General features: G+C 42.2%; 1 protein-coding gene across 3 annotated transcripts; it reads right to left on the reverse strand.

Moving 5' to 3' along the window:
• Positions 1–594: 594 nt before the first annotated feature.
• Positions 595–18,999, reverse strand: LOC105470373 (T cell immunoreceptor with Ig and ITIM domains). 3 transcript variants are annotated; one of them, XM_011722276.3, is made up of 5 exons: positions 18,780–18,999; positions 15,955–16,103; positions 14,199–14,531; positions 12,327–12,433; positions 597–3,870 (listed from the first exon to the last, which is right to left on the reverse strand). In XM_011722276.3, the coding sequence occupies exons 2-5, from the start codon at positions 16,013–16,015 to the stop codon at positions 3,634–3,636; spliced, it is 738 nt and encodes a 245-aa protein (XP_011720578.2). In that variant the 5' UTR covers positions 16,016–16,103; positions 18,780–18,999; the 3' UTR covers positions 597–3,633. The 3 variants fall into 3 exon arrangements, with proteins under 3 accessions (XP_011720576.2, XP_024645054.2, XP_011720578.2); XM_011722274.2 differs by lacking the exon at positions 18,780–18,999 and having other exon boundaries at positions 595–3,867; positions 15,955–18,247; XM_024789286.2 differs by lacking the exon at positions 18,780–18,999 and having other exon boundaries at positions 596–3,870; positions 15,955–18,248.
• Between the last annotated feature and the right edge of the window lie 7,534 nt (positions 19,000–26,533).

Raw genomic sequence — 26,533 nt, forward strand, 5'->3', positions numbered from 1 at the left:
TCTTAGTAGAGACGGGTTTCACTGTGTTAGCCGGGATGGTCTCGATCTCCTGACCTCGTGATCTGCCCGCCTCGGCCTCCCAAAGTGCTGGGATTACAGGCGTGAGCCACTGAGCCCGGCCACCTCCGATTTTTTTAATGGAAAAAAACCTGAAATAAATAAATGTATAGCCTGCTTTGACCTCATGGTTTGTCTTGATCAGAGAGGATGGATACAGGAGAATAGAGGAGAACCTTCAAGTTTCTTCCTGGTGGTAGCCATTTCAAATGCATAACAACTGGAGAGCCATCCAATGGCCTATAAACACAGCTCTCTGTGTTTTCTCTATATGCAAGGCAGTTACTAGAATTGTGATGTCCAATATACTAGCTACCAGTCACATGTTGCTATTTACATTTAAATTTGTTAATTAAAATACAATTTAAAATTCAGTTTCTTTGTCACATTAGCCAAATTTCAAGTGCTCAACAGCCGCATGCAGCTAGTGGCTACCACACTGGATGGGACAGACAGAGAGCATTTCCATAATTGCGGAAAGTTCTATTGGATAGCATTGTCCTACGCTACCTTATGCAAATAAATTATCTCAAACATTGAGTATACCGTTGTGACTTCCAGAAAGCTCAGGTTCTTTTCACACAAAAAGCCCCCCTGTACCTCTTGACAGGTGTGACTTGGAGTAGGTGTGGGAAACTACCAGTTACAGCCATGAAGCAGCACCTGAAAGAAGAGACTAAACAAAACTCACACCCCACAAATAACAGCCACAACCACACTGCCCATTGCCCCCTCTCTGTGGGGTATGGTGTGCCCACCAGAATGCTGTCATTGGCGGACAGCACACCCAGCCTTCCTGCCTGTCCAGCTCAGCACTGATGGAATCTGAATGAACCTGAGTGTATGACGACTCACTTCCAGGGCTCGCAGGGGTGAGAAGGGAAAAGGCATGACAAAAACTGCATAGTGAAGTCCTGTTCACTCATGAAGACCATCTGTCTCAAAGCTCCATGACTCAAAGTTTCTCACATTTTTTTAGTACAATTCTCAGGATTACGGATCAGACTTGTATGCCCAGGCTCAGAATGTGGTCAGGGAATCAGTAATGTATTCCTCCTTGAATGCTCATTCATAGATTTGTCTATTCGCTCCTCCTGTTAGGGAATCCACGAGGGGACCCGGAAAAGCCTGGCATCACTTCCTGTCAGCACTGAGTGTTCCCCTTCCTCAATCTTCTCTGTGATGCTTCCCTACATATTTCCCAAAAGACATCATAAGCAGGAAAATCTTCCTCAAACACTATTTTGAATGAAAGAAAAAGAAATGGAAACCAATAGACATAGATAGACACCCTCCCTGGGTATCAGCTTGGCTTGGGTTTAGCTACTAGAGTGGCACAGTCCCATAGAAATGTGAGAGCCACATATGCAATTTTAAACTCTCCAGTAGCCACGTTAAAAAGATAAAATGAAACATGAAATTAATATTAATATTTTATTTCACCTGATACATTCAAATATCATTTTTGACACACAATATACCAAAATTACTGAAATGGTATTCTTATTATTCATATTAAATCTACAAAATCTAGTGTGATTTTATACTTATACCAATTACAATAGCACATCTTGATTTAAACTAACCCCATCTTAAGTGGTTGATGGCCACACGTGGAAAGTGGCTACGCGTGGACAGTGCATGTCTCCAGGAATCCAGCTATGAGATGGTCTTCTCTGGTCCTCAGAGGAGAATCTAGTTCAGTGAGTTCTATTTAAAAAAAATTTTTTTCAAATTGAATCCCATTTTAGTAACCTGACCCATTTCTAACATCTATAGGCCCTTTTGTATTTTATCACCATCCTAATGGTATTTATAAATGTTTCCCAATTACCATAATTATGTTAAATAATACCTCTCAGTCCAACCTCTGACGAATATACACTTCTTCCAAATCAAAATACTACTCCCTTTTCGTGATTACATTTTAGTTCACTTCCAATTTGTGAATTGTGTTCTATTTCCAGCAGATTTGCACTAATTTTGCAAGAAAAATGCTGTAAACTGCCACAGCAAACAAACAACATTTTTACATTCATCTATCTTTCTTCCAAAGGACTTGGAGCTCTGGACAGATTTCAGTTCATTCTTCCTAACTACGTAACCCATTTGGTAGAAAAGTGAAAAAATAATAATAAAAAAAATCCAAGGAGAAATAGGAGTTGAATTGTCTTGTTGCTAAGACAATTGTCAACCCCAGTCTAAGTCTTAGGAAGCAGGGCAATGCTTTATTTTTAACCATGGGCAAAACACAGCCTTGCTTCACATTCTCTTTCAGTTCCTGGGCTCATGAAAGAAAATCAGTCACCAGTAAATCCAACCTCCTTGCTCATTCCTCTGAGAGAGATGGTGGAAGGATAAAAGTCTTCTAAGATCCAGCCTGAATGCAGTTAAACAGAAATAAGCAGTTCAGTTACCCCAACCCCAGCACAAAGACATCAGGGTGTGAATAAAAGGGTTCGAATAAGTTAGTTTGAGGGTATTTATTTTTTAAACCCTCTATCACCCCAGCCCCCGTTTCTCCTCTAGGAAGAGTCTCTATTTTAAAAATCCACATTTTCTTTTCAGTGGGAAACATTCCTTTTTCAAAGGCTCAAGGGTGTATTGATGCAGAAAAGGTAGATCAAGGCCCAAATGCTAAGACTTGGCTCCCTGTGTGGGGATGTGCGTTTCCTGTGGCTTCCCCAGCACGCATGGCTGGAAGAGCCTAGCGTGCTCTGTATCAGGCCGTCTAATGGATGAGTACATCACAGCGAAAGGAAACTTGAAATGCCTGCCCAGAGAATAAAATCTGAAGTTTGCTGACTCCCTTGGTGCCAGGGCCTTCTTTGTGGGACTTTCAGCTCCAAGAAGTTCCTACAAGTTCCCTAGACAAAACTCCTGCTCCTCCCAGACCAGCCTCCACATCCCCTTGGTGCTCCCAGGCCACTTCAGCACAGAAAAGCCTATGCCAACTACCTCACCCCAAACTGTCATCTCTTCCTGAAGGCCTGTGTATGTCTCCTTCTCTCCTTACTCTAATACCTTTTCATGACAATGTTGTCTCCCCATTTAACTGTGGGTTCTTGAGGGCAGATACCAAGATTTAGTCACTCTCAAATCTCCCCATAGAGGCTGATAACAGGACTTATTTATGACATGCCTTTGAATGAGCGAATGTTACTGAAAATGACAGTGAAAAAAATGAGATGAGGATGGCTCTGCAGTCATGCCATCCTCATCATCAACCGCAAAACCTTGTAGCCCAAAATGCTGGCCAATGCCATTAAGAGGAGTGTGTCTCTCAGAGACATAGGATCTGCTCAAACTGCCAGATTTAAAATCAGGTCAAGATATTTTTTCAATTTTGCATTTATGATCAAGATCCATGTTACTCACCCTAGGCCTGCCATAATGCATAATGGAATAGAACGAAAAGGCCAAGGAAATGAAGATAGAGAAGAGGATGACATTTATTCACTCAACTGAACACACACGCGCGCGCACACTGATGGCGAATACAGCTGTTTATATATTAGTCAAGACATCTATAATAGTCAAGACAAAAGTGGATCTTCCAGAACATGCCTCTGTTTGCTACCCAGTCTCTGTGAAGAAGCTGCAGCTCCCCAGGCTTCTGTAACTCAGGACATTGAAGTAGTCATGCAGCTCGGCACAGTCATCTCCCTGCTGCTCTCCACAGAGCCCAGCAGGTGCAGCTTCTGCCTGGACACAGCTTCCTGGGGGTGAGGGAGCACTGGGAATCTGTTCTTCCTGTCCAGTTGATTTTCTCCGGAGGCCACCTTCCACAGAATGGATTCTGAGGGATTTCTTCTAAAAGCAAACAAACTACAAAGTGAGTATGTGGCGATGTTATTCAAAAGTTACTCCCAAGTATGACATATATTGAGAGTTAATGTGATCTCTCTCATCCTTTCTTACACACATGCACACTGGCAAACTTGTGTTCTTACCAACACCAGTTCCTTAACCCTTAATTTCTCAACCGCATTACAGCTAGATTTCAATGCTAACTAGTCCACGGAAACTGCACTTACTACATATACCACGTGCCACACACCTTGTTACTTCCTGTTCACTAAGCTTAGTGAAGCAGCTTTCCGTTCTCTATTTTCTTTTGCTCTTTACTGCACTTGACTCTGTTGACCTCTTCCTTTCTGAAATGCTCTCTTTCTCTGGCTCCTATGGCATCACTCTCTCCTGATTCTCTTCTCCTCCTTTAAACCCCCACCTTCGTCTTCAGCCAGGCCTGCCCCTTTTCTCTTTGCACATCAGCTCCCCAAACCATGGGGTTCCCCTAGGGTTCTGCTCTCTGCTTTCTCTCACACTAAACATGCTCTCTGAGTTACTTCATGAGTATCTACTTTCTTATATCTACAACCACCATCTGTCCTCTGAAGATGCCCAAATCTCTATCTAAACTGGCCCAGGCTTCTGCCCTGAGCTCCAGACGCGGGTGTCCACCTGTTCACTGGGTATCATCACCTGATGACCCACAGCAAGCTCAGACTCAACTTGTCTCAAAAGAAACCATCACATTCCTGCTCCAACAAACCACTCCTGCTCCTATATTCACTGCCCTGGTTTATGGCACCAGCTGATCAGAAATATGGAGGCTAATGTTCAACTCGATTTATCTATAAAACCTCATCCAATTTTAATCCCAGGCAGTTCTGAAATCTACTCCCTCTTTTCCATCTCTATATCCATGTCTTCTCTCTCACCTGGGCTTCATCCCCACTGTCTCTGGACTCCCTCTTACTTCTAGTCCAACTCCGCATGGTCACCAGAGGAGTGATTCTCAAAACCAACAGTTGGGTTAGTCCATATTTCTGCCTAAAACTCTTCAGTGGCTCCCACTGTGTATAGGAGGGTGCTTAACCTGAGATGCATAACTGGATTTCAGGAGATTTGTAAATTGGATAGAAAATTTTGCCTAAAGGGACATTCTTCCGAGAAGAAAATCCATAATTCCACTACACACCCCACAAGAAACTGTGACGATCTCCAAAACATCCCTTGTGATGATCCCAAAAACATCCCTTCTCATGATCCCAAAAACATCTCTTCTGATGGTCCCAAAAACATCCCTTGTGATGGTCCCAAAAACATCCCTTCTGATGGTCCCAATCACTTTCCAGCTTACATGCTAGGAAAGATGCTAAGTGCCTTACATTATTATTTGACTGAAGTTTCCTCATGACCTTATGAAGGTAATGCCATAATTATCAGCATTTTACAGATGAGAAAACTGAGCTTCATCAAAGTTAGGTAGTATAGCTACTCAAGTGGTTGAGTCAGGACTCAAACCTAGGACTGCCTGATTCCAAAGACCATGCTCCTAAATAACACAGTCTACGGGCTCTCAAGGTCTGCAGCAAATGCTGTTGTGCCTGTCATAGGTAATTTGAGGTATCAGCTTAACCAGATTAAGGGACCTGAGAGAGCTGGTAAAGCCCATTTGGGGTGTGTCTGTGAGGGTGTTTCCAAAGGAGATTGGCATGTCAGTCTGAGTGAAGTGCGTGGGTAAGAGCCACCCTAAATGTAGCCAGGCACTATCCAGTCACCTGGGGGCCTGCCTCTCCCAAAACAGAAGAGAGGCAAAAGTGGTCTTTCTCTCTTTGGAGTTGGGACACACTCTTCTCCTCCTGTCCTTGGACATCAGGACCCCAGGCCGCCTGGCTTTCGGACTCCAGGACTTAAAAGAGTGCCCCCGACCCTGTGTTTTCAGGTCTTTAGCCGTGGACTGAGAATTACACCAATTGCCTTGGTGGTTCTGAGGCTGCTGGACTTGAACTGAGCCATGCTACCAGCATCCCAAGGTCTCCAGCTTGCAGACAGCCTGTGGTGAGACTTCTCAGCCTTTACAATCACACGAACAAATTCTCCTAATAAATCCCTCCTCATCCATCTATCTATCTATCTATCTATCTATCTATCTGTCTGTCTGTCTGTCTGTCTGTCTGTCTGTCTGTCTGTCTATTTATCTATCTAATCTATCCATCCATCCATCCATCTCTCCTATTGGTTCTGCCCGTCCGGAGATCCATAACTAATGTACAGTTCCTGCTCAGATCTCTTTACCTGACCAGCACTCCCATTTTTCAGATGCTTGCACTATAGGCTGTGAGCTCACAGCAGCTCCTTCTCTACAGAATTGTTCTTGGGCCCTCCCTGGTGAGCAGCCAGAGGTAATGACTGACCTAGGTGGATTTTGAAAAGGCCAGCTCTCTGCCTAAAGGTTCAGCCAACTCTGTGTACAATTCTTGCTTCAGCCAAGTCTCCAGCTGAGACCATATCCATGCTGAGCTTTCTTCCCTTAGCCCTCCCTATACTGCTTCCTTCATTTCCTTTCATCTCAGAGCTGTCCCAATAAGTCACTCTCACCAGAATTTGCATGTCAGGCTCTATTTTCAGGGACCTGATCTAAAACAGTTGCTGCTGGGAACAGTCCTAGGAGGCAGCCTGTAAGAACAGGATTGCGGAATGGGATCACTGCCTGCTAGATGGCAACACAAACCCCATGACTGGTGGTGAAATGAGAGGGACACAGATGGATGGGAACTATGAGCTGGTACAATGACTCTAATATTTGAGATGCATAGGGTAAATAGTTACTGTTAGAACTCTGGAATTGGGTAAACAGTATAGGGTAAATAGTTACTATTAGGACTCAAAATTGACTTTTGCTAAATTACACTGATGGACTGAAGTGAGAAAATGACAGCCTCAGACCTATCAGCAACTCAAAGTGTGAGAGTGAAAGCTCCTCCTTGGCAGCATTTAAGAGACACTCATCTCTCCACAGCTGAAGACCAGGTATGGTACGTAAGCTAATTGTAAGAAGGACAGGACTTTAAAGACGGCTGGATTCTAAGCCGAGGTAAATTTTCTGTGCCAAAGCTAGCATCTTGATAGTAGAGGAGAAGTCTCCTGAAACTTGGAATGAGGATCTCTGGAAAGATGCATTTGAGAGCCATGAACCACCTGCTTCTCTTATACCATCTGGGCTGCAAAAGTGGCCCACTTCCCCTTGATGGAAGAAAATCCCTGCTGGGCCCTGCCTCTGCCTCCCCTACTGGCCATCAGACCTGTAATTAGGGTGAAATCTCAGCCCACGCTAATGGAGGAAGTGCTGGGTCTGCTAAGAGAAGAGAAAGGTTATATACTAAAGGACCTGGCTAACATATGCTGGCAGGGACTGGGAGAAGATGCCTAGGCATGAATTCTGAAGGTGATGGATTGTGGTGTAAGGTAGAACATAAGACTGGATGAGGGATAATGTATCAATATTGGAACACTCAATATTTAACACCCTCACAAGGGCCCAGGAGATGATTCTGACATACTGCTGTCAATAGAGATGACAACACTGCTTTGGCAAACTATGGAAAAGGGAAACAAAAGGCTCAGAGAAGCAAGAATGCTAGAATAAACCTAATAAATCAGAAATTGGCAAACTCAGTTTTGTGGGTCAAATATGGCCCACTGATGGTTTTTGTACAGCCCTTGAACAAAGATGGCTTTTATATTTTAAGTGTTTTTTTAAAGCAAAAAAAGTTTTTAAAAGTATTATCTTCTGCACAGCAAAAGAAATAATCAGCAGAGTAAACAGACAGCCCACAGAGTGGGAGAAAATATTTGTAAACTATATATCCAACAAAGGACTGATATCCAGAATCTACAAGGAACTCAAACAAATCAACTAAAAAAAAAAATCCCATCAAAAAGTGAGCTAAGGACATAAACAGACATTTCTCAGAAAAGGATATATAAATGGCCAATAAACATATGCAAAAATGTTCAACATCACTAATTATCAGGGAAACGCAAATCAAAATGCAATACCACCTTACTCTTGTAAGAATGGCCTTAATCAAAAAATAAAAAAATAACAGATGTTGGCATGGATGTGGTGAAAGGGGAACACTTTTACACTGCTTGTGGGAATGTAAACTAGTACAACGACTATGGAAAACAGTGTGGAGATTCTTTAAAGAACTAGAAGTAAAACTACCATTGAATCCAGTAATGCCACTACTGGGTATCTACCCAGAGGAAAAGAAGTCATTATACAAAAAGCAGCACAATTTGCAATTGCAAAAATATGGAACCGGCCCAAATGCTCATCAATCAATGAGTGGATAAATTGTAGTGTGTGCGTGTGTGTGTGTGTGTGTGTATGAATATATATGTATATATATTCATATATACACACATACACACATACACACACACACACACACACACACCCCCCATGGAATACTACTCAGCCATAAAAGGAACAAAATAATGGCATTTGCAGAAGCCTGGATGGAATTGGAAACCACTGCTATAAGTGAAGTAACTCAGGAATGAAAAACCAAACATCATATGTTCTCACTCATAAGTGGGAGCTAAACTATGAGGACGCAAAGGCATAAGAATGATACAATGGCCAGGCGCGGTGGCTCAAGCCTGTAATCCCAGCACTTTGGGAGGCTGAGGCAGGCGGATCACGAGGTCAGGAGATCGAGACCATCCTGGCTAACCCGGTGAAACCCCATCTCTACTAAAAAATACAAAAAAACTAGCTGGGCGAGGTGGCGGGCACCTGTAGTCCCAGCTGCTCGGGAGGCTGAGGCAGGAGAATGGCGTGAACCTGGGAGGCGGAGCTTGCAGTGCGCTGAGATCCGGCCACTGCACTCCAGCCTGGGCAACAGAGTGAGACTCCGTCTCAAAAAAAAAAAAAAAAAAAAAAAAAGAATGATACAATGGACTAATGGACTTCGGGGACTCAGGGGAAAGCGTGGGAGAGGGGTGAGGGATAAAGGACTACACACTGGGTACAGTGTACACTGTTCGGGTGATGGGTGCACCAAAATCTCAGAAATCACCACTAAAGGACTTATTCCCCAAAAAACCTACTGAAATAAAAAATTAAAAAATAAAAATTTATAGAATGACAAACTAATATTTTATTACACATAAAATTATATGAAATTAACATTTTAGTGTTTATAAATAAAGGTTTGTTGAAACAAAGCCATATTCATTCATTTATATTTAATCTATCGCACTTTCACACTACAATGGCAAAGTTGAATTGTTGCAACAGAGACCATATGACCTACAGACCCAAAAAGATATACTATCTGTCCCTTTACAGAGACACTTTGCCAATCCCTGTACTGAATAATTTCCAAAATCCAGTAGCTGATTATGTTGGCTCTTCTAGGGAAGATACAGAGAACATCCCTTAAGATAATAACAACAATAAGGGGGAAAAGGAAAAAGAAAAAGAATGTCCCTTTTACTAAGCTGTAAAAGCATGTGCTAGGGGAGCTCCAGCATCATTGAGAAGTTTGGTGGTATCTCTCCTTTATAGGCTAGGGCTAAAGTAGGAGATGCTTTTACAGAACTGGATCCCTAGTAGCAATGAGGATGAGGAGATCCCAAAATAGTACAGGACAGATAGCAGCACTTAAGAAACAAAATGGATGTAATTACTGCAATGGGAGCCAAGAAAGCCTGATCCGTGGGGATATTAAAATGGTTAATAGAGCACAGTGTGCCCAGGAGAAATACAGCTGGGCAGCCAAGAAGGGTATTGCTTACATACATAATCAAAAGAGATCAAGACTACAAGAGAGAAGGCTGAAGCCAGCCAATCCCATAGAAAGTCAAAATCCTTTGTCCAGCTTTCATGTCTATGAGCACTGCTGGTATGGATACCATCCATTTGCCTCTTGGCTCTACTCTCTAACCTTCTCCGCCCTATTCTGTGCCCTATGAAGACTGTACTAAATGTACTATATCAATGAGTCCCCTTGTCCTCCAACCTAAGTTTGAGGTCAGCCAATGCAGAGCAACAGTAGGGGAATGGAGAGAGGAACGAGATGAGGGTATGTAGTTCCCTTTGTTCTCTCAGAAGGGTGACCTTGGACTGGTTGTGACCCTCCAGCAAAGACTACAGCACTTCTGAAGGAGACCCCTCCACATAATTCTCTTCTTACAGGCTCCAATAATTAGCCCCTCCCACTTCGTCCCCTTTGAAGAACTAGGAATGGTCACAACACCTTGCTACTCCTCCTTGTGGTGTCCTTACATCCTAGTCGACTTCTGGAAATTCTATTATTAAACTGTCTTCAAACAACCCAGTTTGAAAGTACTACGTGTTCCCTGCTGGAACCCTGAATAATGCAAGTATAAAATGCTTTGAGCAAGGAGAGACAGAGAGAAGACTGGCAACTATAGCCAAAGTACAGGAAAGATGCAGAGAGGACCTGTACTACATAGTAAGCAGTGGAAATGTTAGAGGGCTGGGAAATCAAACACTGTAGAAGGGGGGCAACAGGACTTAATAGATCTCTTCACCTTTTTCTCTTTCTCCACCCTCCAGATGACCAAAGTTAGTCCAGGTGCCCAGAATGAAAATTAACCAGTCTTGAATCTTCAACAGAAAAAGTTGTTCAGCTCCTTCTAAAGGGCCTTTGATTCTTTTATTCCAGACTATCAGGACACTGCTAACAGCAGAGAACCTGTTCACCAACCACCATAGCAGCTCCATTCCCAGCTAAGAGATCAGCTTTCATCTTCTTCACCTCCTCCCTCCATTTAATCATTTCTCTTGTCCTCACCTTCCCCTAGAGGGTTCATTTCCTCATTATGTCTACTGTGATAGCCTACACATAAATGAAAATATTATAGATCATTGACCTTCCCAATAGCACCAGCCATATATCTCAGCCACTGCAGTTCAACCAGGCTGCAGAATTGAGTTGTTAATTGAATGGAATTAGAGTTGGAGGAAAAGTGGGTTAGGATCTCAGGAGGTGAGTCTAGGGTAAAGGTAGAAATTACATACTTGTGTTTCCCAAAATATTTATGTGGTGACTTGAATTAAGGTGACCTGGGCTGAGCTGACTTAAATGACCCAAGAGATCAGACAAAACAAGGAGTGGAAATTCTTTCACTCCTCCCAATCAATACCGGCAGCTGATGACACAAATTTCACTGATATAATTCTTCATTTTTTATAAAGATTTTACATGAAATATGCCACTTATTGATCACAACTCTATGATATAGAGCAAGCCAAATTATAATATGGCTATGGTTTCAATGTGTCCCCCAAAAGTCCATGTGTTGGAAACTTAATTACCATTGTAATAGTATTAAGTGGTAATGCTTTTAAGAGGTGATTAGGCCATGAAGGATCTGCCCTCATGAAGGGATTAACGCCATTATCTCAGGAGTGGGTTAGGTATCATGGGAGTAAGTTCCTAATTAAAGGGATGAGCTTGGCCTCATTTCTCTCTCTCTCTCATATGCACTCATTCATTACATGATGCCTTCTGCCATGGGATGAACCCTGCCAAATGCACCATGCTCCTGGACTTCCCAGCCTCCAGAACCATGAGCCAAATAAACTTTTTTTCTTTATAAATTTCCCAATATATTGTATTCTGTTACAGCAGCAGAAAATAGACTAAGACAAATCCCCATTTTATATATAAGGAAATGAAGACCTTGGAAGATTAAGTAACTTTCTAAAAGCATACACTCAGTGCCAAAACTAGAAACTAGATCTTTCAATTCCCCATTCATTACTCTCAGCCACATAAACTCTTAAGCTACACAGGGGATTTACAACCTGCTGATCTTGCCATGCCCACTTTACCACCAATTTTTTTTTTTTTTTAGAGATGGAGTCTTGCTCTGTTGCCCACGCTGGAGTGCAGTCGTAGCTTACTGCAGCCTTAAACTCCTGAAGTTAAGTGATCCTCCCGCCACAGTCTCCAAGGGGGTGGAATTACAGGTGTGAGCCACAGCTCCTGGCCTAGCCCTACATTTTTGGAGTGTTTATTTCTCATTCTACAGACATGTTGGGTAGCCTAGTACTACCAGAGAGTTGTAAACATCAAAAGAGCGAATGTGCAGAAAACTCTAGCACATATAGACGCCCAGAATGCATCAAAATCATAGTAGATAAATTAAACTCTCAGAGCAGTGGCTGAAGGGATAAGCAGAAACCAGGAGTTACAGATGACAGCAAGATGGGTAGGAAACAGGTCCAGCTGTCCAGGAGGTCCCTCCCTACAAGAGGGACAAGGGAAGAGCATAAATAACTGCACTAATAGGCAGAACAAGTGCTAGGGAAAAAAAGGCACAAAGAGCACTGGGGAAGATCACATCTGGGTCTCTCTCTGGGTGGAAAGACAACCTGAAGGACCAGGGTGGCAGCTGTAGGGGTGCCCATGACTGAGATGTGCAGCCAGAGCCATTACCTTTCTAGCCAACACGACCACCACGATGACTGCTATGCAGATGACCACCAGCATCATGGCCAAGGCTCCAAGCAATGGAATCTGGAACCTGGCACTGTGCTCAGCCACTAGAGGGAGGACAAAACAGAGATGAGTGGCAGAAGCTGGAAGTAAAGCTGATTTCCTCAGGGCAGCCTGAGCTTCACGGCAGAGAGGTAAGTTTTGATCAGGCCCTTTGTGTAACCATGGGACTAGAACCTTTAAGCCCAACAGCAGAGTATCCATCTGGCCCATCATGAAATCAATGACTAATCTTTTGAGCAGTGGTGTACCTTGTATATTTGACACCAGAGCAGGTCATTTTAACACTCCTTTCCTCTATTTGACAAAATCATTTTTGGTAATCATGAAATGAAACAAATAGTAGTTCCAGAAAAAAACTCAGAAAGTGAATATTTTCTTTTATTGAACTTCAAATATGAAATCCCATCAATAAAAATAATTCAAAATTAAAGTTAACATTAAATTATAAAAATGAAAAAAAGCATGTAACCTTTTCCCTTAAGCCTATAACACTTATTTCCAGATACACTTATTTCCAGCTAGGCTTGAAACCCTGGATGACATGAGGCTCTGGAGTCTTATCCTTTGCTGTTTTCTGAGCATCTGACACATAGTGAACACTCAGTAAATATTTGTGGCATAAGTGAAATCAAGAACTAGTGAATTTCATTGAGAGATAACATGTAAGTGGAAGCAAGAAGATGCAGGAGGGGAGTTTTGAAGAGATGAATAAGATCTGATCCCAGAAGAGCATGAGAAAAAGAACACCATCACCCCCATGCACGCCGTGCTGAAGGTGGGTTTCCAGGCTGCCCCAGGAGCTCAGGCAGCACTCAGGTATCCAGGGGAGTCTTCAAAGGAGTAGGGTGCGGCAGAAGCCTGACATCTCGTCCCTCTAACTAAGGGTTTGGGTTGCTAAAAGGTGGCTTAGGAATCCAAGCCATAATAAGAGAAGGGTGGTGCCTGCAGAATTCAAATTCCCCAGAACATGTTCCTCCTGCCTTGAGGGACTCAGTCACAGTGGGCCAGGACAGCTCCTGGTTAGCCACAGCCATACAGTTAGCGCTGGAGGAAAGAGGGCAGATGGAAAGCAAAGGGGTAGTAGGGAATTTAATCCGACATTAGCATCGCATAAGGTCTTATATTCATCCTCCTTTCACAGATGAGAAAACTGATACACAGAGAAGCTAAGAAATCCTGTCAGAGGGCAACAGCAGAGCCAGGATTTGCACCCAGACTGTCTGGGGTCAGAGTCTGAGCTTTTAACCACGGTGCTATACTGTCTCTCAGATAAGAATCCTTTTCTAACCTCTGGGAATTGGTTTAAATGTGCAGGTGGATAATGAATATGAGGGCATTTCGGAAACTTGGAAGTACCACACAAATGTAAATTATTGTACAATTAAACTTAGCACAGGCTGTGCTTTGTTTTTAACCAGCTCTAATCTTTATATACTTAGGGGTTAATTCTAATTTGCACAGTTGATACTAAATCAGTAAATGAGAACTTTTGCATATGACCTCATCAACTGGTCTTCCTAGGAAATATAGGTAAGATGTGCTTCTTATGTAAGAACAGTGGTTCTCAGTATTGGCTGTCTGTTAGAATCACCTGGAAATGCTTTTAGAGCCTACCCCTGTTTAGCTCTGCTATTAGGGATTCTGATTGAATTGGTCTGGGTGGGGCCTCGGCATCAGTAGGATTTAAAATCACCTCAGGTGATTCAAATGTGATCCCGAATTGAGAAGTCTTGCTGTGCAGTGATTCGGGATTGCATTTTCTATGCTAGAGGGAGAGGTTTATCTGCCAACTTGCTCCAGCAGGAATACCTGAGCTTTCTAGGACCTCCAGGAAGATTCTCCCTCTGTAAGTCCCATCAGGGTAGGTGTGATAGGTGCAGAAGTACTCCCCTGTATCATTCATGGTCAGCGACTGGAGGGTGAGGCCCAGGCCAGGACCCGGGGCCACTCGATCCTTGAAGGCTGGGGAGATGTGCCACCCCAACTCAGCATTACGAATGGCCAGAAGCGAATGGTCATGCTGCTCCCAGTTGACCTGGGTCACTTGTGCCATGGTGGAGGAGAGGTGACATTGTAAGATAACAGAGCCACCTTTCTTTGCAGAAATGTTCCCCGTTGTTTCTATTGTGCCTGTCATCATTCCTAGGGAAGAGGACAAAGCACATGTGAGTCCTGGGTCAGCAGCTGGCCTTCAACCTTCCTAGAAACACTCTAAGGGGCTTTGAGGCCACAACTGGGTTTTGGAATGATAATTTCTCCAGTCCATCCTGTTGCTCCCCAATAGAGGCTGTAATTATTTCCTGTTTCTTGCATTTCAACAGACGCTCCTCTCCATGCCTGTTATTGAAGGCTCCCAGTCCCCCTCAGGTTGTCTTTCCAGTCTTCTCATCCTTCTCCACACATCTCTACTCCAGCCCAGCCCAGTCCCTCTCCTCCCCACCCACTGCCCTATGCTTCCAGAGCCGACTTCTGCCCCACTTTACGCCCCACCCACAGGAAGGCTTGTCAAAGCTGAACTCCCTCCCCGCCTCCTAGAAGACCCCAGCCCATCTCAATCTCCCTTTTCCTTTCACATTCACTGCCCGTATTGTACAATTAGCAGCTTACTAAATGCCTGGCTTATGACTACACAACTTAGCCGTTGCCCCCTCAGCATATTCTGCTGTGTAGCTTCATGGCTAGCTTGTTATTTTCATAGGCCTATTTTGTCTACCCACTTAGAATATAAGCCCTTGTCAGCCGACACCACCTCTTCTGTTTTTGTTTTATTTTGTTTTGTTTTTATGTTTCTTGCCGCAGCCTAGTTCTGTGCTGGATGCATTATCCTTTGAAATAAAACCTTGCTGTTTGGCTGATTGTCATTTGCAGTGCCTGAAAAAACCTTCAGGAAAGCCAAGAAATCCAATAGAAAAGGAAGCTTAGCAGGAAACCCTGCTTCTCCCAGGCATAACCACCTTCTCAGCACTTAACCTCTCCCCAGCACCCCTGGGCACATCTCCATCCTCAGATAGTTCAGAAAGCAACATAAAAACTAATTTATACCACAGTTTTTAAATATTTGTGTTCTCCTCCCTCAGAAATAGTTGACTCCGATTTTTAATATAGAAGAAATGAATTTAACAAAAAATCCGTCTCTAGTGGTAGAATCTCTGGAATCTCTGAAAAAGACATTTTCAATTCACAGAGAACTTATAATGTTTTCCTGGAAAGTTCCTCAAAGGCAACAGAAAAGAAGCCGGAGCAGGAATGAGCTTCTGAAAGCAAACTGGCAATGCCTCCTGCCCAGCCCTCCTTCTTCTCCTGCTCCTCGTACTGGCCAGTCAGGCTCCCCCAACCCCGAGAGTCTACAAAGTCCTTCATCTGCCACCAAAAACAGAACCGCACCTCATTCTCAGAGATTGTCCTTTCTTACATGAGAGTACACAGGACCCTAAAAGCTGCAATTTCTTTCTCTCAAGCAGCTGTGGCATGCTCTTGGAGTCTTCCCTACACAAGCACCCAAGTCTCCACACCAAGCTTAGCCTTGTTTTTCCTCCTCGCTGCTCTGCTGGGTTTCAGGCCTTACCTGAGGCGAGGGGAGCCTGCCTCAGCCCCTGGGCCCAGATCAGGAAGAGACACCACCGCATGCTTCTGCCCAGAGGGCCTACAGGAAGCAGATGTGGCCTCTTCTGCCACCGAAAGTAGCCGACTGCAGATAGGACGGTAAAACTGAGCCTATGAGAAAAGACGGTCTCAGAAAAACCAAGTTTGGCAAAAACCATGTTAAAAACACATAAAGTTTTCAACAAATATACAAACTGCATAGGGGGAGCCACAAGAAAGGCCATGAAGGAAACATTTAAAAATAAATGAAAATTGTGGTTAGAGGTACACTCGTCTTTGGACTACAATTAGTCAATCTATTGTTTTTAAGTTCTGTCTTAATGTATTTTCTAAAAATCAACCTGTATTCAAAGAGCTCAAGGGCATCTGTGTAGTGCCCAAGTTCTGAAGAATCTGCTACTGATGAGGAACTGTTGGCTGAGCTCCTCCGGCATCCTCCTGATGAAGAATGTGCAATGATAAGAGAAACTTGTAATTGTAGGGACTTACAGGCCAGGGACTGCACTTGAAATCTAATGAACAAGTGAACAAGAAGCATTTACTTGAGGGATGATACATGGATGGGACAAAGGTCTTGGACAAACACAGCAACTTTCTCTTTGAGATCTTCTCTTCGAATCTTATTTCTTTTGTCTTGTTTATCTAGACTGAGACTTCGTTGAATTCTGGCTTAGTTTCTCTGGTGCAGTAGGATCAGAGGAGATTAGAGGAGTGAGCTTTCCTGTGCACACTGACCTCATGAGAGCTGGAAATGCAAAGAAGGGTGAGCCCCTGGGGGCTGACCCAGGAGAGGGATTGGTTGACATTTGCCTGGAGCTCCCATCCCATCATCAGATCCTACCATGGACCCATCCTTCTTTCCTCCCTCCCTCCCTTCATTCATTTGAAAGTCGCTGAGTGCCTACAAAGCACCACCCTCAACACCAGGCTCTGAAGATATGAGAGTAAAAAATCACAGCCCCTACCCTCAAAGAGTTTACAAAGCTTGTTCCCTGGTGAACTCAGTCAGGAGAGGGGGTAGAGGATCCACGTTCACCTGCCTCGCAGGCTCTCAATACAGTTACCTTGGGGATGCTCCATGTTGTACATCCTGAAAATCTGCATCTGCACCCAGAAGCATCTGAAGCCTGGTGCCCTGCCCCCTCCATTCCAGCCATGCATCTCTAGCATTTCACACCATCCAGGCTCCTGCCCTTCTCCCTTGCAAGGTTTTCTATCTCAGGCCAGTCTTCTCCCCTCTCTGGGTTCTGCCTATTCCCAACTCTATGATTTGTATACCCCTTATACCCCACCTTCAGACCCTTAGACAATATATGCCTTACCAGCTTCTCTCTGCCTACCCAATTCAACCTGTCCTTCAAGGCTCACATCAAGAGATGTCTTGCCTCTCAATAGCTACCATGTCTTCAACTGAAGGAGCAATCATACCTAATGTGTGTACAAGGCAAGGTGCTGAGGTTGAACTGGAGGGATGCTTCCCAAACTCACTAAGGCCAGGGAGCCAGGAGTGGCAGGGCCAAGAGCAGCTAGTGGGACTAGAGCACAGAAAGTGGCGGACACTAGTATTTGGGTTATAAAAATTTACAACCTGTGTTTCCATAGTGGGGGTGGGTGGGAGCCAAAGAGGTGAGACCTGTCTTATGAAATGAGCTATCCAAAGAAACTTAGAATTGGTTTTAAACAATTGCTAAATAATTTTTCTGTTTGTTGCTAAGTAACCAGTCCAAAGAGGAACATGGTCAGGTCCATTTTGATCAATGGTGCTCTCCAGGGGGATAATTAACAGACTGGGTCCAAAATCATCCTTTTTGGTGACCTTGGAAAACTTTCTCAACCTCCTGAAGCCTCAGTTTCCCCATCTGCATATAGGAATAAGAGTACCTCTTTCATAGGGTTGTGAGGATTTAATGAACTAGTGTTTAGTGAAGTGTTCAGCACAGTGCCTGGAACATGGCAGGGGTTCAATACATCAATAATAGTATTGATAACCATATTAATTAAGGAAGTGAAAGGAAAATTGGAGGACAATATCCCTATCTATATAATGTGCTTTGCCAAGAGTAAAATCCTTGTCTCCAGACTCCAAGGCCAGGGTTCCACCCAACCTCTTCATTCTGCCCTCCTTATCGGATAGAATAGGAGGACAGGATGTTTCTGCAGGAAAGTGACCACTTGCCTGCTAGAGTCTGAGGCTGCCTTGGAGGAAAGCAAATGACAGAAGTCTCCTTCCTGGGAATCTACCCCCGACCCTCCAGAGCCTCCTGCAGAGACTCCACGGGGAACCTGGCTGGTTCCCACCCACTCAACACCAGCCCCCAGCACTGAGCGGCTCAGCTGTGAGAAGCAGGCCTGCTCTGAGAGCGCCCGGGGCCACCCTGAGCCTTCAGGGCTAGTCAGCAGCCCCTGCGGCATAGCAGAGATCTGTGAGGTTCGTCAGGTGCTGACTCACATTTCCATTTTAAAAATGCTAAAATCAGCCACTGTGCTTTATTCTCCCCTGACTTTTGGGGCTGTGAGTTGGACAAGTGTGGTCCGCCTTGATGTAACTGGGTGAGTATAGGTGCTGAAAAGGAATGTCACGTTTGCCTGTGAAAGGGGAAGAAGTGCTGGCCTAGACTGTGAAACCCCCTTATAATAGTTCACAGCTGGGCCTTCCCCCAGCCCGCCCTGAGCCCTGTGAAATTCCCGGGCCAGACGCACTTGAGTCCACAGCCTCCAACCACAGGCACAGTCCCGAAAACCTGTGGCCCTCAGCCCTCAGCCAAGCGGGGCTGGGAGCGGTGGTACCTTCCAGAAGATCCGTGACTTGTACACGGGAAACACAACCTAGGGTTCTCCCAGAGCACAGACCAATCTCCCAGCAGTGTCTTTGGGCTTCTGCTTCTCCAAAGTCTTCCCTCTGGCTCAGATGTGGTAGGAGAGCTCCAGGGCTGTCACAGCTGTCTGAGGCCTCCTGTCTCTGCCTCGAACAAGGGCAACATCCTGCAGCAGGAGGGGGTCGTGCTCTCTCCTCCAAGCTCCCCACTCTCCGCTCTGTAGAGCAGTGCCTCCTGGTGGCAGGTTGTATTATGGCGGGGGGGGGGGAGAAGGCCCTGCCTCCTGCTGTAGATGTAAGAAGAGAAGGGCGAGGAAGCACCGGAGCCCTGACACAGGGGAGACAAGGGGACCTGGCCGCCCAGGGCACCAGAAAGGGCTCGTCCTGTGTCCCATCACCCCCAACTGCCTTGCAGCCTTAGCCAAGCTTCCTCACAGTGGGGCGGTCTGAGTAATGGAGTTCCAAAGCCACTTGTGGAGAGAGCTGCCTCAGAAAATCAGACTCCACTCGAAAGGACTGCCCATGATCTGAGGCTTATTAAGCCGTGGGACTTGGCTGACACTGGAAAATACAAATGAGGAGAACTTGGGGTGGGACCGCTGACTTCTGTTTGTCAAAGCTCCCTCCCGTGGGGTGACTCTGAGGATCTATCTCCTCCATCCTCCAAGGCTGCCAAGAAGTTCAACCGACTATAGGAAATTTCTTTCTTCTTCCCAGCTGTGAAAATAGGACAGAGACCCCTAGGATAGGTTGGAATGCAGAGTCAGAAGAAAAATCTTTGGAAAGAGGCAGCTGATCCTCTCAGCTTAGGCCTCTCCTGACGCCTCTCTTCACAGCCCTCCTACCCACCCACATTGCTTCCCTCTTTCTCCTCCTCCATCCTAGATGGAATTAAACTATTGTATAATTAGAAAACTTGTTAAAGCAATGATACTTGTTAAGCATTCTTGACACTTGTTAAGCAATGACACTTGTTAAAGGTAAGGCAGCCTTTATTCTGTACCATCACAGTAGGTATAGAGACCAAGGCAATGGGATTTTGCAGTGGGGTAGAGACTGGGTTCAATTCTGAGTACAGCATGGGCAATGGGAATTTATCACCAAGAATCAGGGTGGAGGTCAGTGGATGGAAAAGTGCTAAGAGGAAACATCACGGGTAAAGAAGATTCTGACTAAACTGACCTAATGGGATTCTTGCTAAAGACAGGCCAGGGTAGATCAGACATAACCTGAGAAATGGTGGAGGATGAGAAACCTGATAAGATATCAAGGGTGATCAGATATAGGGGGACAGGGATTCTTGAGAAACTGACTTATCCTTGTTCTTGGCTAAAAATGGATTTTACAAGGAAGTGCATGGATGGGCCTAGGAAAATGTTCAGGAGCCTGACAAAGATTGGTCAAGCAAAGAATCATTGTCACTCTCAATCCTTTATGCTATCAATCCACCCCAGTTTTTTGCCTTGGGAAAGGTAGCCTCTACCCCTGAACACTTCCTTCCTTCTTTCTCCTACCTAGAGCCCTCAGTCATCCAAGACAACTAGAACTGGGATAGAAGTACACATGAACATATCATTCCAAGACTCCTTCAAGCATCAAGAGCTCCTCCTGCCCCCAACAAATGAATGCCATACCTAAAAGATTTCACAGAGACTATAACAAACTTCTGAAGAGCAGATAATTTCAATGTTACTTAAAATATACAGACACAGAACACAAAGATTTCTTAATTAGTTTTGTGATATGAATTCAAACTTTATATAAAAGTGATTAAGATTGCACACAATTAAAGAACGCCAGATTTGAATCTCACTTCCAAATATTGAGGAAAAAATTCTAAATAAAATTTTGTTACACAGAGTCCAATAATATATTAAGCAAAATACATAATTATCATATAGGATTTATTCCAGGGTAGCAAGAATGATTCAATGCTGCAAAATTCATTAATTAATAAATATAAGGTCTATATTTTTCAAAGCCTATAATCATTTCCTTTGATTCTGATAAGCAGTCTGACAAAATCAATCCCCATGATCTTTTTTTTTTTTTTTTTTGAGACAGATTTTCTTGTTGCCTGGGCTGGAGTGCAATGGCACCGTCTCGGCTCACTGCAACCTCCATCTCCTGAGTTCAAGCAATTCTCCTGCCTCGGCCTCCCAAGTAGCTGGGATTATAGGCATGCACCACCATGCCTGGCTAATTTTTTGTATTTAGTAGAGCCGGGGTTTCACCATATTGGTCAGGCTGGTCTCAAACTCCGGACCTCAAGTGATCCATCCACCTTGGCCTCCCAAAGTGCTGGGATTACAGGAATGAACCACAGCGCCCAGCCTGACCGATTTTTTTTTAATTCAGTGAAAGAAGAATCTGTAAATTATTTTTTCACACAATTGTACACACACATGTAAAATTAGCCCCTAACTAGCATCTCTTTTGATGGAGAAATGCTAGAGGTATTTCTACTGAAGTCAGGAGTAAGACAAGGGTATCCATTATTAATGGGACTGGTTAACAACTTACTGGAAATATTAACCAATTTAATTAAGAGAAGCATTTAGAGGTATAAGAATTATAAATAAGGAGATAAAACTATTTCTAGTTATAGATTATTATATATGTGTGGAAAACCCAAAGGAATCAATGGGGAAAATATCATAAATAATAAAAGAACTCTGAAAATTAGCAAGATATAAAATTCATACACATGAACAGTCTTTCTATAGTCACAGCAATAATTAATCTGAAAGTGTTTTGAAAGACAGCCTCCATCTATAATCACAGCAAAAAATAGACAGAATACTTAGGAATAAGTTTAATAGGAAATGCGCAAAAGCCATAAGAAGAAAATTTGAATGAATCAGCTGTCCTTTATGTATTTAAATGAAATTCTACAAATACTAAAAGAAAACATGACATAAGTGAATTCCTTTAAAATCTGGAAGTAGAGGGTCTTTTAACTGTCACTCAAAATCTTGAATCAATACTTAGGATTTTGTGTTGATTTGATTACATGAAGTTTTTTTTAAAAGGCTTTTGCATTCATATAACATTATAAAAGTCAAAAGACAAGTGACAAACTAGAAAAAATTCTTTGGGACTTATTTCACAGCCAAATGATTAAGCTTTTTAACATAAATAGTTCCTAGAAATCAAGAAGAAAAAGACCAACAATTCTGAACATATCCAACGACCTGAACTGAGAGTTCATAGAAAACGAAATAAAAATGTTCCTTAAACAAATGGAAAGCTCCTCAACTTCAGTCATAGAGAGATGAGCATCAAGATTACACCGTGATACCTCCCCACCAAATAGGCAAAAATCAAAATTTTGACGATATATTCTATTGGTAAGGCTGCAGATAAACAAGTACTGCCATATATTGTTGTTACGAATGCAAAATGATACAACTCCCTCGGAGAAGAGTATGTCAATATCTATCAAGATCACAGCTGTGTTTATTCTCTGGCCCAGAAATCCCACTTCTAGAAATCTAAGGATATAACTGCACCAATGCAACATGACACATGCACAAAGTTATTCATTAGGCATATTTGTACTAGGAAAAAAAAAAAAGGAAACAGCTCAAATGTTCTCCAATAGAGGAATGGTTCAATAAACTGTGGTACCACCACATGATGGAGAATTAGGTATCCGTAAAAATAATGAGGATCATCTCAATGCATTTGTATGAAATGATCCCTAGAAGATATTGTTAAGTGAAATAGCAAGATGCTGAAAAGTGTGTATTGTATGCTACCTTTGTGGGAAAGAGTGAAGGGGTGTAAGACTGTGACTACAGATTTACTTATATTTGTAATAAGAATAACTGTAAGAATTAACAAGAAATTAATTTTAATAATTGGTTCCATTTAGCTAAAAGACAAGCAGATGAGGAGAGAGGTGACTGGGAAGGAAGAGGAATTTCTTAATTATAACTTTTAACTTCTAAAACATGTGATGCCTTTACATATTTCAAAAAATACATATTGGTATGGTCTGAATGTGTTCCTCTAACATGCACATGTTGAAATCTAATTCCCAATGTTCCGATATTAAGAGTTGCGGCCTTTGGGAAAATAATTTAGTAATGAGGGTAGAGCCCTCATGAATAGAATTAGTGCCCTTATTAAAGAAACCTCAAGGATCTTGTTAGCCCCTTCCACCATGTGAAAACACAGCTAAAAGACACAATCCATGAGGAACTAGCCCCCATCAGGCACTGAATCTGCTGGTGGCTTGATCTTGGACTTGTCAACCTCCAGAACCATGAGCAATATAATTCTGTTGTTTATAAATTACCCAATCTAAGATATTTTGTTACAGTAGTCAGAATGGACTGAGATATATGTGTGTATGTGTAGTATAAAAAAGGAAAAGAAAAGCCATTCCTAAAATTAAAGCAAAAAAGAAATTAATCACATATAAAATTAATAACAATCATACAGTAAAAAATAATTATGTCAACTGAGTTTGAAACTTAGCACTATGTATTTCTTTGGTGGGCTATAATCTGGGATTAAAAAATAAAAATATATATAATCAATTCATTCAGTTGTATTGTTATTTTGAAATAACAATACAAAATAACTCAAACAATACAAAATAATAATACAAAAATAACTCAAATAATTAAGTAAAACTCTCTGTAATGCTAAATTTGAATTTGAACTATCATTACAAAGTCATGATTTTAAAGAATACATAGACAAGCATGTCTCATTTTGTTGCTCTTCACTTTATTGCACTTTGTGGATATTGTGTTTTTCACAAATGGAAAGTTTGTGAGTTTGTGGCCGCCCTGCATAGAGGAAGTTAATCAGCACCATTTTTCCAACCGCGTGTGCTCACTTCATGTCTCTGTGTCAAATTTTGGTAATTTTCACAATATTTCAAACTTTTTCATTATTATTGTATCTGTTAAGGTTATCTGTAATTAGTGATCTTTGACATTGCTATTCTGATTGTTTTGGGGTGCCACAAACCAGGTCCATATAAGACAGCAAACTTAATAAAAGTGTGTGTTCCAACTGCTTCACCAGCTGGCCATTTCCCCATCTCTCTCCCTCTCCTCAAGCCTCCCTATTCCCTGAGGCACAACAATATTGAGATTAGGTCAATTAATAACCCTACAGTGGCCTCTAAATGTTCAAGTGAAAAGAAGAGCCACGCATCTCTCACGTTAAATCGAAAGTTAGATATGATTAAGCTAAGTGAAGAAGGCACGTTGAAAGTTAAGATAAACTGAAAGCCTGGCCTCTTGTACCAGTTAGCCAAGTAGTGAATGCAAAGGAAAATTTCTTGAAGGAAATTAAAAGTGTTATTCTAGTGAATTAACATACAAATGATAAGAAAGTGAAACAGTCTTATTGTTACTACGGAGAAAGTTTTAGTGGTCTGAATAGCTAGGTGATCCAACAAGCCACAACACTCCCTTAAGCTAAAGCCTAATCTAGACCAAGGTGCTCACTCTCTTCAGTTCTATCAAGGCTGAGAGAGGTGAGGAAACTTCAGAAGAAATGTTTGAAGCCAGCAGAGATTGGTTCATGAGGTTTAAGGAAAAAAGCTGTACCATAAAAGTATAAGGTGAAGCAGCAAGTGCTGATGTAGAAGCTGCAGCAAGTTATCCAAAAGGTTTTGCTAAGACCATTGATGAAGGTGGGTACACAGAATAACAGATTTTCTGGAGGAAGGTGCCATCTAGGACTTTCAGAGCTAAAGAGGAGAAGTCAATACTTGGCTTCAACTTCAGAAGACAGGCTGATTCTCTTATTAGGGGCTAATGCAGCTGGTGACTTTAAGTGGAAGCTAATGCTCATTTACCATTCTAAAAATCCTAGGGCCCTTAAGAATTATGCTAAATCTACTCTTCCTGAGTTCTATAAATGGAACAACAAAGCTTGGATGACAGCACATCTATTTACAGCGTGGTTTACTGAATATTTTAAACTCAATGTTGAGATCTATTGCTCAGAAAAAGAGATTCCTTTCAAAATTATTGTTCATTAATTGTTATTGTTCATTAACAATGCACCTGTTCACTCAAAAGAACTAATGGAGATATACAAGGAGATTAATGTTGTTTTCATGCCCGCTAACACACCATCCATTCTGCAGCCCTAGATCAAGGAGCAATTTTCAAGTCTTATTATTTAGGAAATATATTTCATAAGGCTATAGCTACCATAGCTCGTGATTCCTCTCATAGACCTGGACAAAGTAAATTGAAAACCTTATGGATAGGATTCATCATTTTTTTAGACATAATGCTATTGCACACTTAATACATTACAGTATAGTGTAAACGTAGCTCTTATGTACACTAGGAAACCAAAAAATTATATAACTCCTTTTATTGCCATTAGGAATGTTGTCTGTTCCTAATGCCAATTGTATACAATAGGAAATTGTATAACTCTCTTTATTGTCATTAGGAACATTCATGATTTATAAGAGGAGATCAAAATATCGACATTAACAGGATTTTGGAAGAGGTTGATTTCAACCCTCATTGATGACTTTAAGGAGTACAAGCCTTCGATGGAGGAAGTAACTGAAGATATGGTGAAAATAAGAAGAGAACTAGAATTAGAAGTGGACTCTACAGGTGTGACTGATTTTTGGCAATCTCATGATCAAACTTGAATGGATGAAGAGTTGCTTCATATGAATGAGCAAGGATGGCATCTACTCCTGGTGAAGATCCTGTGAACATTGTTGAAATGACAACAAAGATTTAGAACCTTACATAAACTTGATAAAGCAGCAGCAGGATTCAAGAGGATTGACTCCAATTTTTAAAGAAGTAGTACTGTGGATAAAATGCTATCAAATAGCATCACATGCTACAGAGAAGTCTTTTGTGAACAGAGGAGTCAATTGATATGGCAAACTTCATTGCTATCTTATTTTAAGAAATTGCCATAGCCACCCCAAACTTCAGCAACTACCACTCTAATCAGTTAGCAACTATAAACATGGAGGCAAAACTCTCCAACAGCAAAAAGATAACTACTCGCTGAAGGCTCAGATAATCATTAGTATTTTTTAGCAATGAAGTATTTTCAATTAAGGTATGTTTATTTTTTTATAGAAATAATGCTGTTGCACACTTAATACACTACAGTATAGTGTAAACATAACTTTTATATACACTAGGAAACAAAAAAATTGTATAACTCCCTTTATTACAATATTCACTTTATTGCAGTGTTCTGGAACCACACTTGCAGTATCTCCAAGGTATGCCTGTATTGTCTAACTCTGCCCATTGAAAGAGACAAAAAAAAAAAAAGTAATATTCGAGTAGCAATGGGTATCCCTAGAGCCAGATTATGGTTTCAAAATATCATTCCACATTTAAGAAACCAAGTCTTCTTAGAGAAATAACTCGCCCCAGGTGTGGGGCAAAGAATATACAAAGCCAGTCTGGAATATCTCACTCTTGTAGGAAATAAGAGAACTTGTAAAGATCAATGGGATCATGTTGAAAAGACCAATCAATCTGAAGGGATCACAACTGGCCAACATTGGGCCAATGTGAGTATGAAAAAAATGGCAATAAGAATATATTAAAGGCCATAAATATCTAAATGACACACACAAATAGAAACTACAAACAAAACAAATTTCATGTGTCAACATTGGAAGTGATACTTTGCCAACTTTTTTTCTGAAAATTGGTAATTGAAGGTAAAAATAATTTATCCTGTATTTCCAGTTGGA

The sequence above is a fragment of the Macaca nemestrina genome, chromosome 2 (genome assembly GCF_043159975.1).
Source record: "Macaca nemestrina isolate mMacNem1 chromosome 2, mMacNem.hap1, whole genome shotgun sequence".
In the NCBI taxonomy this organism is placed as follows: Eukaryota; Metazoa; Chordata; class Mammalia; order Primates; family Cercopithecidae; genus Macaca; species Macaca nemestrina.